Source organism: Papio anubis, chromosome 1 (genome assembly GCF_008728515.1).
Source record: "Papio anubis isolate 15944 chromosome 1, Panubis1.0, whole genome shotgun sequence".
NCBI lineage: Eukaryota > Metazoa > Chordata > Mammalia > Primates > Cercopithecidae > Papio > Papio anubis.
Window position 1 is genome coordinate 1,737,854 of NC_044976.1, and position 17,929 is coordinate 1,755,782.

Here is a 17,929-nt window from a genome sequence, read left to right on the forward strand (position 1 = left end):
GGCTGCAGCCTCCTACCATCCCTCCTGATTCTGGTTAGCATTTGAAAGGACCCAGCTCGCTGACCTTGACCCTGAAAGTTGTCAGGCCCAGAACCCCTTTTCTGAGGCCAAATGCTGCTAATTTCCATCTCCTGAGGCTGCCTGCGGTCTGCGAGCCCTCCCTGGGTCCCTCGCTCTCCCAGCTTGTGGCTGGCTCCCTCCACGCCTGTCCTTCCCAGCTTGTGGCTGGCTCCCTCCACGCCTGTCCCTCCCCACAGAGGCATCTGTCACCTCCCAGCGGGGGATGCTGGATCTCCGTGGGTATCTGGGTGCTCCTCCCAGTGCGTGTGGCCTTGGGGACGCCGGAAGCGTAGAAAGCCCAGTTACTGCCATCCCACAACTCCCAGGAGCGGCGGAAGGAGGACGCCCAGCCCATCTGGTGCACGATACAAGGCAGGACACGGGGTGGCAGCCAGTTGGGGCAGAGGTCAGAGGTCTGCCAAGGGAGAGATCAGGGTGGAGCCGGCCAAGGCACACCCTGAGGGAGAGCCTGCAGGGTGCAGAAGTGGACTTGGGCTGGTGCCTGAGGCTGGTGGGCACGTGGGTAGGAGAGCTCAGCACTGGGCATGCCATCTGGAGGTGGGGAGGGAGAAGAGGTTTGCTGAGGCCCTGACCACACACGGGAAGCCAGGGCAGAGGCTGGGCCTGTTCAGGGGAGTGCTGGTGATCAGTGGATTGATCAGGATACGTCATTTGCATCTGACCTTTGACCTGGCCATCAGCAGGGGACCACTAGAGCCTCTTCAAGGCTGTCCTTCTATTGGTTCTCCAGGTGTCCTATTTGCTTGTTTGTTTGTTTGTTTCTTTCTTGTTTTTTTAATTTTTATTTCTTATTTGTATTTTGAGATGGAGTCTTGCTGTGTCACCCAGGCTGGAGTGCAGTGGTGCAATCTTGGCTCACTGCAACCTCCACCTCCCAGGTTCAAGCAATTCTCCTGCCTCAGCCTCCTGAGTAGCTGGGATTACAGGTGTACCACCACCATGCCCAGCTAATTTTTGTGTTTTTAATAGAGACGGGGTTTCACCATGTTGTCCAGGCTGGTCTCGAACTCCTGATCTCAAGTGATCCACCTGTCTCGGCCTCCCAAAGTGCTGGGATTATAGGTGTGAGCCACTGCACCTGGCCCTAACTATGCCTCTTTATATTATCTTTCTAGCAATTGCCTTGCAGATTACAATACGCAGCCTTACAGCTATGAACAAGCCCCCAGCTCCCAGGTGAGCACCCTACCACAGTCTATATACAGTTGATATGGTGCCACTTTACCTAAAATGTGAGATCCCCACAGCAGTAACTTCCATTATCCCACAGTTTGTGTTATTGTTGTCATACACTGAGCAATACATTTCCTCATATAGTGCATTATTTCAAGTTAATTAATCATATGTATATTTTGAGACAGGGTCTCTCTCTGTTGCCCAGGCTGGAGTGCAGTGGTGTGATCTTGGTTCACTGCAACCTTGAACTCCCGGGTTTAAGTGATCCTCCCACTTCTGCCTCCTGAGTAGCTGGGACCACAGGTGCATGCCACCACACCCAGCTAATTTTAAAAACTTTTTGTAGAAATGGGGTCTTGATATATTGCCTAGGCTGGTATCGAACTCCTGGTCTCAAGTGATCCTCTCACCTTGGCCTCCCAAAGTGCTGGGATTACAGGTGTGAGCCACCACACCAAGCCTATTTTTAATTTAGATAGCTTTGTTCAAAGCAATTAAAAGAAGAAATAAATACATCCTTTTGTATTTGCAGATGCTTTTCACTTCCTCCAGCAGAGAATTTCTATCAGGCATCCGTTCTCTTCAATTTCACCACCTTCCCTCAGGATCTGCTGTGGTACCGTTCAATGATGACGGATCTCTCAGCTTCCATTTGTGTAACGGGTCTTTAATTTCACCCTCGTTTCTGAAGGACATTTTAACAATATGGGTAATTCTGGGTTGGTACTTTTTTCTTTTAGTGCCTTAAAGGTGCTGTCCCACTGTCTTCTGGATTCCATTGTTTCCGGGACAAATCTGCTGTCACTCACATTGTTGTATGTCATTTACTCACTCCTCTGGTTGCTTTTAAGATGTTCTCTTTATCTTTTGTTTTCAGGAACTTGACCAAGATGTGCCTTCTTAGGGGTGGTTCTCTTTGTGCTTTTCCTCTCGGGATTTGTTGAGCATCTTGGGAATTTTTCTGCTGTTATTTCTTCAAGTACCTGTGTATATTTGCCCCATTAGTTCTCCGTATCCTCTGGGAGTCCAATCACACGTATGCTAGACGGCCTGAAATTGTCCCACTGGTCGCTGAAGTTTTCTTCATTTTTTTTTTAATTTTTAAAAGTTTTTTAGAGGTCAGGTGCAGTGGCTCACACCTGTAATCCCAGCACACTGCGAGGCCGAGGCGGGTGGATCCAGAGGTCAGGAGATCGAGACCATCCTGGCCAAGATGGTGAAACCTCGTCTCTACTAAAAATACAATAAAAATACAAAAATTAGCCGGGCGTGGTGGCATGTGCCTGTTGTCCCAGCTACTCAGGAGGCTGAGGCAGGAGAAGTGGTTGATCCCAAGAGGCAGAGGTTGCGGTGAGCTGAGATTGTGCCACTGCACTCCAGCCTAGGCGACAGAGTGAGACTCCATCTCTTCTAAAAAATTTCTTTTTTTTTTTGAGAGGAGTCTCACTCTGTCTTAGGCTGATCTCAAACTCCGGGCTCAAGTGATGCTGCCGCTACCACTCGAAATTACGAATTACAGGTGTGAGCCATGATGCTCAGTTCAGCTCTCATCATTTGAAACGGAGTTTTTTGTTTGTTTTTTTTTCCCTGCTGTTCCTTAGATTGGATAATTTTCTTTGGTCTATCCTCGAGTTCACTAGTCCTGCTTTGGCAGTTTCAGATCTGCTGATATGCCTCCCTAGTGAGTTTTTAATTCCAGATATTCTGCTTTTCAGCTCTAGGATCTCCACTTGATTATTACAGTTTTTTTTTTTTTTTTTTTTTTTTTCCTCTACTACAATTCTCCATCAGCTCACTCATTATAGCAAACAGTTCTTTTACATGTTTATGTCACTGCTTTTAAAAGCCCCTGTGTGTAAATTCCAAACATCTAAGCCATCTCTGGGTCTGTTTCTATGAAGTGCTTCTTCTCTTATTATTGGTACCATTTCCCTGGTTCTCTGTGTGCCTAGCAGTTCTTGGTTTTGTGCTGGGCTCTGTGTCTGGCATGTGGTAGACAGGGCTGTGGTGCTGTCCTGCAAGGCGGCTGATTTCACTCTGGTGGGCAGGTAGATTACTGGTGGATCATTCTGGCCCTGCCAGACTTTATCTTGTACTTTGTTAGGGAAGGATTATTTTTTGAACTTAGTCCTAAAGTATAATCTTAATTTTAGGGTGTGACCTTTCTGGAGTCTCAACTGAGTGCCCAAGATGTTCAGAAAAGCCTCTCTGCACTGGCTGGGTTAGAATTCCAGTGTCTCCCAGCCCTGCCTGACCCTGGTACCCCCATTCAGCATTCAGCTCTTGACCCCACAACAGGTGGTCACTGCTGGGCAGTTGAGACTTGCCCCCTGCCTGTGCAGCCCAGGCTGCAGACAAGGACCTGTGGAGAATTCCATGGACACATAGATACCCCTTCCCCACACAGCCCCTCTCCTCCCCTCTCCTCCATTACCCTCGATGCAAATTCCAGCCACATAGCAGGCTGGGATGCCAATCTCTGTCCCCACAGCTCAGAAATCACTGCTGCCCTCCATGGGCAGCGGCAGAAATGTCTCCCCAGGCAGGGAACCGGGGTGCGTGGTGCCTGCCTCCTGCGGCCTCCTGTCTCTCAGGGTCGCAGCTCTTTGCTGCCTGTTGTTTGGTGTCTGGAAACATTTGCTCATGGATTATATCCAGTTTATACGGCTGTCAAGAGCCTGGAGTGGCACCCCACATCCCCAGGGGAGCGTCTTACAGCCTGGAGCAGAACCCCACACCATCAGGGGAGCATTGTACAGGCTGGAATGGCATCCACACCCCCAGGTGAATGTGTGACAGCCTGAAACAGCATTCTCCAACCCCAGGTGAGGATTTGACAACCTGGAATAGAACCCCACACCCGCAGGTGAACATCGGACAGCCTGGAACGGCACCGCACACTCCCGGGTGAGCATCTGACAGCCTGAAAGGGCATCCCACATGCCCCGGTGAGCATCTGACAGCCTGGAATGGCACCCACGCCCACAGGTGAGTGTGTGACAGACTGGAGCAGCATTCTCCAGCCCCAGGTGGCCCTGCGACGATCCAAAACAGAACCCCACACGCCCCGGTGAGCATCTGACAGCCTGGAATGGCACCACCACACTTAGGTGAGAATTTGAGAGGCTGGATCGACCCTTGAACCTTCAGGTGAGCATCTGACAGGGTGGAATGGTACCCCACACCTCCAGGTAAGCACCTGAAAGCCTGGAACAGCAGATCACATGTTCAGGGGAACATTGTAAGCCTGGAATGGCACCGCAATCCCCAGGTGAGCATCTGACAGCCTGGAACAGCACCCCACATCGCCCAGCGAGAATCTGACAGCCTGGAGCAGCACCACCCCCACCACGTGAGCATCTCACAGCCTGGAAGAGCACCCCACCTCAGGTGAGCATTTGACAGCATGGAACAGCAAGCACCCACACCCCACAGGTGAGCACCTGACAGCAGGAAAAGCACCCTCCTCCTCGGTGTGCATCAGACAGCCTGGAACGGCATCACCACCCGCAGGTGAGCAGCTGATACCTGGAACGGCACCCCACACTTCCAGGTGTGTATGTGACAGCTTGGACCATCACCCTGCACCCCAGGAGAGGATCTGACAGCCTGGGAAGGCACTCCCACACCCAGGTGAGCATCTGAAACCCTACAGCATCACCCCCCACCAACCTTCAGGTGATTATCTCACAGCCCAGAGCAGCACCTGCCACCCCCAGATGAACATCTCACAGCCAGAAAAACACCCTCCGCCGCCAGGTGACCATCAGACAGCCTGGAATGGTACCACCGCTTAGGTGAGCCTCTGACAGACTCAAACAACAGCCCACACCTTCAGTGAGCAGCTGAGAACCTCAATCGGCACCTTACACTCAGGTGAGCATCGGAAAGCCTGAAGCAGCACCCCCCCACCTCTAAGTGAGCATCTGATGGCCTGGAACAGCGCCCACACCCCCAGCTGAGCATCTGACCGCATGGAATGGCATCCTCACCTCCAGGAGCATCCAACAGCCTGGAACAGTGTTCTCCAGCCCCAGGGGAGTGTCTGACAACCTGGAACAGAACCCCACTCTTTCAGGTGAGGATCCAACAGCATAAAACAGCACCCTCCACCCCCAGGTGAGCATCTGGCACCCTGAAAGGGCAGCATACACCCCCAGGTGAGCACCAGACAGCATTGAATGGCTCCCCACACCGCAAAATGAGCCTCTGATGGCCTGGAACAGAACCCCACGTCCCCATGTGAGCATCTGACAGCATGGGACAGCACCCCACACCCCCAGGTGAGTATCTGAATGCCTGGAGCGGCACCCACGCCCCCAGGTGAGCTTCTGTAAACCTGAAACAGCACCCTGCACGCGCAGGGGAGCATCTGACAGCCTGGAACGGCTCCCCTACACCCAGGTGTGCATCTGTCAGCCTGAAACAGCACCCTCCACCACCAGATGAGCATCTGACAACTGGAAACTGCATCACACACCCCAAGGTGGGCATCCGATGGCATGGGACAGCACCCCCCCCCACAGGTGATCTGACTGCCTGGAACAGCATTTCCCCTCAGGCGAGCATCTGACAGCCTCAAACAAACCCACCGTGAGCCTCTGACAGCACAAAACAGCACCCCAGAGCCCCAGGTGATCACTGGACAGCCAGGAACGACAACCCACATCCCCAGGTAAGCGTCTGACAGCCTAGAATGGCACCTGCACACTTAGGTGAGAATCTGAAAGCCTGATCGACGTTCGAACCTTCGGGTGAGCGTCTGACAGCCTACAGCAGCAGTGACCGCACCCAGGTGAGGATGCTCCCCTGAGGTTGGGCATCCCATTCCAGGCTGTCAGATCCTCCCCTGGGGATGGAAGGTGCATTTTAGAGGCTTTTGGATGTTCACATGGGGATGAAGGATGTGTTCCAGGTTATCAGATGCTCACCTGGGAACGCATGGAACAGAACCCCACAACTTCACATAAGAATCTGACAGGTGGGAAAGAGCTCCCCGCCCTCAGGTGAGCACTTGACAGCCTGGAACAGCACCCCACAACTGCAGGTGAGCATCTGACAGCCTGGAACAGCACCCCACAACTGCAGGTGAGCATCTGACAGCCTGGAACAGCACCCCACACCCCAGGGGAGCATCTGACAGCATCTGATAGCCTGGATAGGCACTCCACACAGCCAGGTGAGCAGCTAAAAGCCTGGAATGGAACCCCCACGTGCAGGTGAGCATCTGACAGCCTGGAACAGCACCCTAAAACTTTGGGTGAGGATCTGATAGCCTGGAAGAGCAGTGCCTACCCACAGTTAGCATCTGACAGCACACAGCAGCACCCCCAATCCCAAGGTGACCATCTGGCAGTGTGAAACAGCACCCCACACCCCCAGATGAGCATCTGAAAGCCTAAAACAAGCCCCTGCCTGAGAGGAGCATCTGACAGCCTTGAACTCCAGGCCCACCGCCAGGTGAGCATATGACAGCCTGGAACAGCACCACACAACCCCAGGTAAGATTCCAGCAGCATGGAGCAAGACCACTGCCCCCAGGTGAGCATCTGACAGCCTGGGAAAGCACCCTGCTTCCAGGTGAACATCCGATAGCCTGGAGCAGAACCACAGTTCTCTAAGTAAGCATCTGACAGCACAGAACAGCACCCTCACCCCCAGGGGAGCATCTGACAACCTAGAACAGCACCCTCACCCCAAAGTGGGCATCTGGCAGCGTAAAACAGCTCCTCTACTGGCAGATGAGCATCTGACAGCCTGGAGCAGCACCCCACACCCCCAGGGGAGCATCTGACAGCTGGGAGCAGCACCTCACACCCCCAGGGGAGCATCTGACAGCCGGGAGCAGCACCCCACACCCCCAGGGGAGCATCTGACAGCCGGGAGCAGCACCTCACACCCCCAGGGGAGCATCTGACAGCCAGGAGCAGCACCCCACACCCCCAGGGGAGCATCCGACAGCTTGGAGCAGCACCCCACACCCCCAGGGGAGCATCCGACAGCGTGGACAAGTCCTGCCTCCAGGTTAGTGTCTGAATTCCTGGAATGTGTGCTGTCCTTTTCCACCAGGTGAGCATCTGACAGCCTGGAGCAGCACCCCACACCCCCGGGGAGCATCTGACAGCCTGGAAGAAGCACCCCGCATGTTCCCCGGGGTGAAACCAAGGCTCAGAGACAGGACAGGGTTGTTGGCCAAGAGGAGGGGCCTGCTGCTGAGCCCCAGCGCTGACTCAGAGCTCACAGCCTCAAGCCTGTGCCATGTCCTCCTCTCAGGGTGAAGAGGCAGAGGGCATGGGGGAGGCGCAGCATCGGCCCACCTCCTGGATGCGCAAGTTCACAGGCATGATGGGGCGAGGGGCTCCTGCTCCTACCATCACTCCCACACGCTAGCCCTCCGACGTCCTGGCTGACTTTCCCTGCCTCTGGCCCTGTGGCCCTGGACAGAGCGGGAGGAAGGGACAGGATCCCATGGTACCCCTTGGAGGAGGTTCCAGCACCTACCTGTAGGTAGGTTTCCAAGGATCCCTTGTGGCCACATCCAGCTGTTAAATGGGCGTGTCCCTGCTAGCCACAGATGCCTGTCCAGTGCCGGAAAGGGCAGGCAGAGAGCTGGCTCCCAGCCCCGAATGCATGTCTCCCTCCCTGGGGCCCAGCCTGGCATGGAAGTCAGGCCTGCCAGTGGGCTTGGGGGAAACTTGGTGCCCTGGGCTGGCAGCCTGCCCTGCAGCAGCAAGCATGGCCTCTGGAGCTGTCGTCCTCCTGGCCTCTAGAGTTGCTTTTCCTTGCTTCCTGGAACTCCAGCCCTTAAGAAAATCAGAAGCCCTGGGAGGCACATTGCCTCTGTGCTGTGCTTTCACCCAGCGAAGCATCAGGGCAGACAGCCAATTTCAACACTGCTCTTGGCTGGAAAGTGCCCGCGTCTCTGGCAGCCTCCAGCGAGAAAGTACAGGGCCCTGGAGCTGTGGCTGCCTCAGGGCAGGTCTCCCTTGTGACAGCCTCTTGTCATGGGCCTGGGAGTGGAACCCTCCCGCCCCTGCCCTGCATCCTGTTGAGTCGACAGCTCAGGCTGGTACCCAAGACCGTGGCCAGCAGATCACAGGGGATGTCCCTTTTGTCCTGGCTGTTTATAGGCTGGAGGAACCACCGTTCAGCCGCATCTCTCCCGCCCCACCTGCATTCACTCAAGGTTGATGGGAGCACTGTGGGGGGAGACAGGCAGGGGAGGGGCCAGGCAGCACCTGGCACATCCCCAGGGTGCCTCCTCTGATCCCCAGGAGGGGCAGCACCCACCCTCCTCTTTTTCCAATTTGTTTTTATTGTGGTTAAATATACATAACATAACATTTACTATCTTAATTATCTTTATGTGTACAGTGTGGTGGCATTAAATACATTCCTCATGTTGTGTGGCCGTCACCACTATCCCTTTCCAGAACTAGCTCATCTTCCCAAACTGAAACTCTGTCCCCGTTAAATCCGCTCCATTCCCCTCCCCCAATCCCAGGCACCCACCATTCTGGTTTCTGTCTCTGTGATTCAATGACTCTAGGAACCTCATGTAAGGAAATCACACAGTGTTTATCCTTTTGTGGTGGCTGCTTATTTCACTGAGCACAATGTCCTCGAGGTTCATCCATGTTGCAGTGTGTACCGGGATTCCCTTCCTTTTTAAGGCTGAATAATTCCCCATTGTATGGATAGAACATGTTTGGCTTATCCACCCATCCATCGGTGGACACTTGGTGCCTTCCACATCCAAGCTCTTGTGAACAATGATGCCATCTATGAACATGGTGTACAAATGTCTCTAAAAGACCCTGCCTCCATTTCTTTTGGATGTAGACCCAGATGTGGAATTGCTTGATCATATGGTAGGTCTATTTTTTTTTTTTTTTTTTTTTTTTGGAGCTGGAGTCTTGCTTTGTCACCCAGGCTGGAATACAGTGGTGTGATCTTGGCTCACCGAAACTTCTGCCTCCTGGGTTCAAGCAATTCTCCCGCCTCAGCCTCCCGAGTAGCTGGAACAACAGGCACGCGCCACCACACCTGGCTAATTTTTGTATTTTTATTAGAGAAGGGGTTTCACTGTGTTAGCCAGGACGGTCTTGATCTCTTGACCTTGTGATCTGCCTGCCTTGGCCTCCCAAAGTGCTGGGATGACAGGTGTGAGCCACCACACCCAGCTGGTAGTTCTATTTTTAGCTTTTTGGGAAATGGCAATCCTGTTTTCCATAGCGGCTGCACCATTTTACCTTCCCACCAACAGTGCAGAAAGTTCCAGTTTCTTCACATCCTCACCAGTGCTTGTTATTTTCTTTTTAAAAACTTCGTAGTAGCCATCCTGATAGGCGTGAGGCATATCTCGTTGTTTTGATTTGTGCTTCCCTGATGATTGGTGATGTCCAGCATCTTTTCATGTGCTTATTGTCCATTTGTATATCTTTTTCTGGGAAATGTCTGTTTAAGTCCTTTGCTCATTTCTGAATTGGGTTTTTGGCTTTATTGTTGTTGAATTTTAGGACTTCTCTGTGTATTCTGGATATTCCTTATCAGATATGTGACTTGCAAATATTGTGGTTTTCTTCCATCCTGTCAGTGGCCTTTTTACTCTGTTATAATAGTGCCCTTTGGTGCACAAAAAATTAATTTTCATGAAATCCAACTTTATTTTTTCTTTTGCTGCCTGTGCCTTTGGTGTTGTAGCCCAGAAGTCATCGCCAAATCCAACGTTGTGAAGCCTCGGCCTGTGCTTACTTCTAATAATTTTATAGTTTTAGGTCTTTGATCCATTTTGAATTAATTTTTGTATGTGGTGGTAGGAAAGAGTCCAACTTCATTCTTTTGCATAGTTTTCCCTGCAACATTTGTTGAAAAGACTGTCCCTTCCCCATTGAATGGTCTTGGTCAAATCATTTGACCGTATATGGGAGGGTTCATTTCTCGACTCTCTATTCTGTTCCATTGGTCTCTGTGTCTGTTTTTGTGCCAGTACCACACTGTTTTCATCACTGTAGCTTTGTAGTAAGTTTTGAAATCAGAAAGTGTGAGTCCTCCAGCTTGTTGGTTCTTTTTCAGGATTGTTTCGGCTGTTTGGAGTCCCCTGAGATTCCATAGGAATTTTAGAATTTATCTTTTCTACTTCCGTAAAAAGCATTATTGAGATTTTGACAGATATTGCATTGAATCTGTAGATCACTTTGGGTAATACTGACGTCTTACCAACATGAAGTCTTCTAATACATGAACGTGGAATGTGTTTCCTTTGTTTATGTCTTCTTTAATTTCTTTCAGCAATGTTTTGTAGTTTTCACTGCACAAATCTTTCACCTCATTGGTTAATTCCTAAGTATTTTATTCTTTTTAATGCTATTGTCGATGGAATTATAGCTGACTCTTGAACATGGGTTAAAACTATGTGGGTCCACTTATATGTGAATTTTTTTCAATAAATACAGTCAGCCTTTCATATTGGTGGGTTCCGAATCCACAGTCAAATGCAGATCAATTCTTGCGATGTGAAACCCGCATATACGGAGGGCCAACTTTTCATATCTAGGGGTTGGAGTTTCCACAGGGCTGACTGTAGGACTTCAGCATGTGGAGATTTCGGTATCTGAGGGTTGTCCTGGAACCAATCCCACGTGGATACCAAGTGGTGACTGTATTTTCTTAATTCCCTTTTTAGATTATTCATTATTAATGTATAAAAAAGGAACTGATTTTTGTGTTGCCTTCATATCCTGCTACTTTGCTGAATTCATTTATTGGTTCTCACAGGTTTTTTTTTTGTGTGTGTGTGTGTGTTTGTGTGTGTGGAATCTTTAGGGATTTCTACATATAAGATCTGAGAACAGAGATAATTTTCTTTCTTTCTTTCAAATTTGGATGCTTGGTAATTTTTTCTTGCCTAATTATTCTGGCTATAACTTCCAGTGCAACGTTGAGTAGAAGTGCAAAAGTGATCATCTTTGCCTTGTTCCTGATCTTAGAGGAAAAGCTTTTCTTTTTCATCATTGAATATGATATTTGCTGTGGGTTTTTCTTATATGGATTTTATATTGAGGCAGTTTCCTTCTCTTTCTAGTTTGCTGAGTGTTCTTATAAAAGGGCGTTGAATTTTGTCAAAGGCTTTTCTGCATCAGTTGAGATGATCATTTTTCCCCCTTCATTCTGTTAATGTGGTATATTACATTAATTGACATTTGTATGTTGAACCATTCTTGCATTCTAGCAACAAATCCCACTTGGTCATGTGTGTCATCCTTTTAACAAATTGCTGAATTTGTTTTGTTAGTATTTTGTTGAGGATTTTTGCCTCAATATTCTTACAGGCTAATGGTCTGTAGTTTTCCCGTAGTGTCTTTGGCTATGGTATCAGGGTAATGCCGGCCTCATAGACTGAGTGAGGAAGTGTTCCTTCCTCTTTGATTTTTTGGAAAACTTTGAGGATTGGTGTTAGTTCTTTAAATGTTTGGTAGAATTCACCAGTGAAGCCATCAGGTCCTGGCCTTTTCTTTGTTGGGAGATTTTTGAGTACTGACTCAATCTTTTCACTAGTTATAGGTCTATTCAGATCTTCTGTTTCTTCATGATTTAGTCTTGGTGGGTTTTGTGTTTCTAGGGATTTATCCATTTCATCTAGATTAGCTGATTTATTGGCTTACAATTGTTCCTATTACTATCTTATAATTCTTTTTATTTCTGTAGAATTGGTAATAATAACCTCATTTTCATTTCTGATTGTCATAATTTGAGTTTTCTCTTTCTTAGTCCACCTGGCAAAAAGTTGGTCAAATTTTATCTTTTCAAGGAAAAAACTTTTGTTTTCATTGATTTTCTCTATTCTCGATCCTCTGTTTTGTTGATCTCTGCTGTAATCTCTCTCTCTTTCTTTTTCTTTCTGTTCATGTGTTCTTTTTCTAGTTTCTTAAGTTGTAAAGTTAGACTGTTGATTTGAGATCTTTCTTGTTTTTTAATGGAAGCATTTACAGCTATACATTTCCCCCTCAGCACTGCTTTCCCTGTGTCTCATAATTTGGGGTGTGTTGTTTTCATTTTCACTTGTCTCTAAGCATTGTCTAACTTCTCATGTGATTTCTTCTGTGATCCATTGGTTGTTTAGCCCCCTCCTCCTTTTACAGAGGAGGAAACTGAGGCCTGGGGAGGTGAAATGATTTGGCTGAGGTTGCTTAGCTGGACCCAACTCTTTCAGGCTCCAGGGACAGAGCTTAGGGCAGCAGGCCTGGGCTGAGCACACAGGTCCAGTGTGAGTCCCTCAGAGTCAGACCACACAGAATGCAGTGCAGTTGCAAGCAAAGAATGCTCATAATCAAACAGAACAGAAACCATATTCCAGCACACAGGCCTCCCCCAGCTGAATGGGATCTGTCTTCTTGCCATTGCCCCCCTCTCAACTTTTATTTTACATTGGAGCAGTTTCTGCAGAAGAAAGTCTTAAATGCATAGATACCGAACTTAAAGGGCAAGTAAATGAAGCTCAGATCAGGGTCCAGGGGCTGAATCCCCACACCTGTCTGTGGCAGACATGGCTGACCGAGGCCAGCACTTACTCCCTCTGCCTATGTCCTCCAAAACCCTCTGAACACCGGGGGCCAGGCAGCCCCACCAATGCAGCCGAGGGAACACCTCCTGGCCAACAGCCCCAGAGGGACCCCTGCATGCACTGAGCATTATTTAAGCTGGGGAGGACCCGTAGTACCTCTGAAGGCTCGCACGTCTATCCATGCAGACAGGCTGGGAGGACGAAAGGGCAGGACTCCCAGAAACTGGGTTTGTGGGGACCAGGCTCCCATGAGCCGCAGTACAGGTGGGGATGGGAACATAGGTTTTGATGGGCATCTTGCTGCTCAGGACGGCCTCCTGGCTCCCTCTCTCCTTGGGGTAGAGGCAACTCCCTGGGTCCCCCACCCGTTTGCCCAGGCCCAGGTGGGGAGTGGGGTGGCACCTGCAGCTGGTCTAGGGCCAGGTGCACCAATGCCCGTCCACACAGTGCCTGCACGTTCTCCGGCTCAGCCCGCAGCACTGCGTTGAAGTCGAACATGGCCGTCTTCTTCTGGCCCAGGAACCCATAGCAGCGGGCTCGGGCAAGGAGGGATTCACTTGCCTGGCTTCCTGCAGGAAGATGGCATGGGGTTGGGATGAGCCTGTGCTGGGTCCCCCCCCCAGTGTCCCTCCTGCCCAGGTCGGGGAAGGCAGAGGGTACATGAGCTTCAGGGCTCACCACTGGGCACTGAGACACACAGAGACAGTCACGGCGGACCTGGGGGCCTTGGCTTCGGGGCAAGAGGAGCCCCGCCAGGACTGGAGACAGCTGGGGGTCTGCCAAGGGAAGGGGCACTGCAGCTGCCTCTGAGGCCAGGCAAGGGCAGGGGGTCAGGGTCCTGGGGTGGGACCTGGAGTGGCAGCAGCAGGAAGGTGTGAGGCTTGGATATGGGGCAGTCTAGGAGGAGCCCCCTGGATTCTGGGCATAAGAGACCCCTCCCCAAAGAGGTTATCATTATCGTGCCCCTTCTAGGTGTCTGTCTGGTGACGGACATGGGACAACGTGCCGGGCCGCTCTGGGCTGCTCTGGGCTGTGCGCGTTCCCACCAACGCATGCAGGGCATGCTCTCCGTGCCAGGTTCTGTCCCAGAATGAGCTCTCCGAATCCCACTTCCAGCCCACGTGGGCTACTCTGCCATCCCCCTTTGAGAGAGGAGGGTGAGGGGTGCTCACTAAGTGCATGGCCAGATTCCACGCAGCAGCCTGATCTAGGTCCAGGCTCTCACACTCCCTGTACCCCAGGAGATCCCTGTGAGTCCTGGGAAACATCCGCTTCCCTCCAGACACTTGGTCCCACCAGAAAACAGCACAGACTCCAAGAAGCAGGCAGCACCCCCGCGCTGGGTGTCCCCGGGTGGGGAGGCCAGGTGTGCACGGGAGGAGCTTCAGTCATTGTTTCTCGGAAGGGCTGAGGGGAGCAGGGACCTTGCCTCCTTGTCATTAACTGGGAAAGGGGCCCTTTTCCCTTAGGGCTGAGGCTTCTGGGACAGCAGCTCAGGCACTAGGCAGGGCACAGCTCAGATCCCAGCTCAGGCCCCAGGTCTCAGAGGCCGGTCTCAGGCCTTGGTGCACCCACCTTGATGGCGAGATGCCCTCAGCGAGTGGCCCCTGCCCTGTCCACCCCGTGGGTGTTCCTGAGGCCCCTGCACCTGGGGAGCATGCGTGTCCCCACTGTCCAACACGGCAAAGGCTCCCCATGTCCCCTGTGCCCGGCACAAGACTGGGCCCTGGGAGCAGGTGGGCAGCCCCTACCTGCAGCAAAGATGGCCAGAGAGAGGTAGGCGATGGCCTCCTTGGTGTGGGCCCTGCCGTCGGCCCCGCCTGGCCGTGCCCGCAGGATGGCCAGGGCCCTGGCATGGCAGTGGCCTTGAAGCAGCTGCCGGTCCTCGTGGCAGAAGACGTCCAGGGTGGGCTGGAGGCAGGCGGTGTCACCGGACTGGACCAGCTTCTTCACCAACTGCAGGAGTGCCACAGTCACTGCCCACACCCTTGGGACCGATGCCCTGGGGCCCACCCTGTACCGACGCCCCTGGCCATCCCCCACCCCATCCTCACTGCCCCAGGGACCATCTGGTGCCAACACCCCCAGCCTCACCCTTGCTGCCCCAGGGCTCACCCAGTGCCAATGCCCCTGGCAATTCCTCACCCCACCCTCTCTGCCCCAGGGCACACCCAGTGCCGCCACCCTGATCATCCCGTACTCCTGCTCGCTGCCTCCCCCAGCCCCTGGCTGTGTGTCCATAAGCCTGGGGGCTTCTCCCTATCTGAGTACTAGGAGGTTGGCTGTGTGTTGCAGCGTGGCCTTTTGAGCCTTTGGGGGCATTTTGTTTTCCCACAGGTGGGGGTCCCACAGCAGGCAGGGACTGTGTCCCCAGCTTGGTGCAGAGGAGCAGGCGGGGAGGGGAGTTGTGAGCCTGCTCTGGGCTGCAGTCAGAGCCGCGTCTGTCTGTGGCATGGCACTGTTGGGCTGGGGCTCTCAGGGTCCTAAGCCTAGGACTTCTCTGTCCCGTGGAGGTGGAGACCCCGCCCCAGTGGGCCCACTGGAGCAAGGAATGGGTGTGCTCCCATGAGAAGCAGAAGGGGCTTTTAGGTCAGGAAGGGTCAACAGGCGCCAGGGAGTCCTTCAGACAATGCAGAGCAAAAGCCCAGCACAGCCAAGTAGGACCAGGTCTCTGAGCGAGGGGAGACCTCCACCCCACAACTTCCCCTCTCCACGGCTCCATCCGAAGGAGGCCCAATGCTGCCCCCTGCTGGCCGCTGGTGGGCACACGGGTTCCCCAAGCTGAGCAAGAGGATGCAGGTTCAGGGCATCCGAACCTGGGCAGGGCAAGGAGATCAGAACCCAAACCAGGCCCCGGGGGGAAGAAGGCACGACAAGGCCCTCACCCCAGGCCCCAAGGCCTGAATCCCACCAGAGCAGGTGAGGGTCTGCCTTTCCTGGGAGCGGGGGGTCTTGGAGGCAGGAAGGGAGGGCCCCTCTGCTACCCTCCCCAAGGCAGGGTTGCATCCAAGCCTAGTTTATGTGAAAGACTTGGAGAGAAGCTCGGCCTGCAGTCGGTTCCTGGCCCTTCTGCTTCATAACCACAGCGGAAGCAAGTACGACAAAGCAGCTATGCATGCGGGGAATCTGCCGACCCCAGGGACCTGCCCCAGCCGATTTCCATGACGACCCGTGGGACCTGGACCCAGATAAGGAGACTGAGCGTCAGACAGGTGAGGGCCTGCAGCAGGTGCAGAGCTGGGGCTGAATGCAGTCGCCCGGTCCAAAGCTCAGACTGCAGGGTCCAGCGCCAAGTCCACAGGAGGCCTATGCCCTCTTCCCAGCTGGGCCCGTTTCCACCTGCCCTCTCTCACCCCCCGGGCCTCCTCACCTGGTTGGCGTCATAGCAAAAGCCCCTCCTCAGCTGCAACAGGGCCAGCCGTGCCAGCACAGGGGCTGCCTGGGGCCTCCGGGAGAGGGCCACCAGCAGGGCCTTGTGTGTCTCCTCCAGGCGGCCCAGGCGGTACAGGGCGTCAGCCGCCAGGAGGCAAGAGGCCTCGTCCTCCGAATCCAGCTCCATCAGCAGTGTGGCCAGCTGGTGCACGCCGCGGGCGTCCCTGGGTGGAGATCAGCTCAGAGGGGCCTGCCCCTTTTGACAACCCCTCCACCTGCCCAGGTGATTGGGCAGTGGGGAAATCCCATCTCCTGCACCTGGCCTGGGCAGCTCCCTCTGGAGGGACCCTCATGCCGTGCCATCCCCAGAGGCCAAAGGTGCCCTTCCTATCACACGGCCCTCACGCCCTCCCTCACCCTTCCCCCACCCTGTGGGAGGTGGGATTGAGGCGGTATAGACAGCAGTGGCAGGGCTGACCCTGAGCAGACCCTGCCTCAGTTTCCTTTTCCGCAAAAGCACAAACGATTTGGCCTTGCTGGGCTCAGGGGTGTGCGTGCAGGCAGAGGAAGAAAACACGCGGCTGCATGTGGCACGTTCCCGTGTCCATGTGGGAATGGTAATAAGCGCTCACTGGGCAATGGGGCCAGAGCCTCAAATTTGACAACTCCCAGAGAACAAATATAAGCGCCATCACATAATGAAAGTTCCTCACCACCAGCAAATCAAAGCCATGCAAATCAAACACCCGGAAGGCAGAAGACTCTGTATTATTATTATTAGTGTATGTCGTATTATTAATTAGTAATGTGTTATATGTGTGGTATTATTATTATTGGTGTGTGTGTGTGTGTGTGTGGTGTGTGTGTTGTATGTGTGGTAATGTGTGTGTGGTGTGTGTGTTGTAGCATGTATGTGTGAAAGGTATTATTATTAGGGGAATTAATATTAATGTGTGTGTGTATTGTTGTATGTGTGTAGTGTGTATAGTCTGTGTGTGTATGGTGTGTTATTATGTGTGTGGTGTATTATTGTTGTGTGTGTGTATCCCATGTGTAGTGTGTGTGTAGTGTGTATGTGTGTTGTATATTCTTCTTAAAGGTATTATTATGGTGTGTGTATGGTGTGTTGTGTGTGTGTTATGTATGTGTTGTGTGTTGTGTGTGTTGTGTGTGTGTTGTATGTGTGGTGTGTATGGTGTGTGTATGGTGTGTGTATGGTGTGTATTTATTATTATTATTATTATGTATATGTGTTGTGTGTTGTATTATTATTGTTGTGTGTGTGTTGTATGTGTGTGGTTGTGTATGATTATTGTTGTAGTTATTGTGTTATTATTATTGTGTTGTATTGTATGTGTTGTGTGTGTGTGTTATTATTATTATTGTGTGAATTGTGTGTATAGTGAATTGTGTTGTGTGTGTTATGTTGTATTGTTTGTGTGCTCTGTGTGTTATTATTATTATTGTGTTGTATGTGTGGTGTATTATTTATGGTATTATTAGCCTGAAAGTTGTGTTGTGTGTGTGTTATGTATGTGTTGTGTGTGTGTTGTGTGTGTGTGAATTTGACCAATGCCTTGGTGTGTTGTGTGTATTATTATGTATGTGTTGTGGCTGTTATTATTGTGTGTGTTGTATGTGTGAGTATGTATAGTTGGCTATTAGCCTTAAATTACATATTATTATTATAGATTATTATTTGTGTATTGTGTGTTATAACCTGTGTTTGTGTGTTAT

The 17,929-nt window shown here is 51.8% G+C and overlaps 1 protein-coding gene and 1 long non-coding RNA gene across 5 annotated transcripts; one reads left to right on the forward strand and one right to left on the reverse strand.

Annotated features, from left to right (window-relative positions):
• The first annotated feature begins 1,082 nt into the window (after positions 1 to 1,082).
• LOC103887817 lies at positions 1,083 to 6,489 on the forward strand. 4 transcript variants are annotated; one of them, XR_004182304.1, is made up of 6 exons: positions 1,083 to 1,257; positions 1,790 to 1,966; positions 2,135 to 2,244; positions 4,083 to 5,054; positions 5,134 to 5,743; positions 5,806 to 6,489. It is a non-coding gene; the product is annotated as an uncharacterized LOC103887817 (long non-coding RNA). The 4 variants fall into 4 exon arrangements; XR_004182303.1 differs by having other exon boundaries at positions 1,084 to 1,257; positions 1,790 to 2,244; positions 5,134 to 5,335; positions 5,418 to 5,743; XR_004182301.1 differs by having other exon boundaries at positions 1,084 to 1,257; positions 1,790 to 2,244.
• Positions 6,490 to 12,136: 5,647 nt separating this feature from the next.
• On the reverse strand, positions 12,137 to 16,953 carry TTC34 (tetratricopeptide repeat domain 34). The gene is made up of 3 exons (XM_031663775.1): positions 16,191 to 16,953; positions 14,572 to 14,776; positions 12,137 to 13,389 (listed from the first exon to the last, which is right to left on the reverse strand). The coding sequence occupies exons 1-3, from the start codon at positions 16,377 to 16,379 to the stop codon at positions 12,995 to 12,997; spliced, it is 789 nt and encodes a 262-aa protein (XP_031519635.1). The 5' UTR covers positions 16,380 to 16,953; the 3' UTR covers positions 12,137 to 12,994.
• Between the last annotated feature and the right edge of the window lie 976 nt (positions 16,954 to 17,929).

Excerpts from the sequence above, each read along its gene's own strand:
- TTC34 (XM_031663775.1), bottom strand. The coding sequence starts at position 16,379 with ATGGAGCTGGATTCGGAGGACGAGGCCTCTTGCCTCCTGGCGGCTGAC. Across the intron at positions 14,777-16,190 it reads TTTGCTATGACGCCAACCAG|TTGGTGAAGAAGCTGGTCCA; the intron begins GTGAGGAGGCCC and ends GCACTCCTGCAG. Across the intron at positions 13,390-14,571 it reads TCTGGCCATCTTTGCTGCAG|GAAGCCAGGCAAGTGAATCC; the intron begins GTAGGGGCTGCC and ends ATCTTCCTGCAG.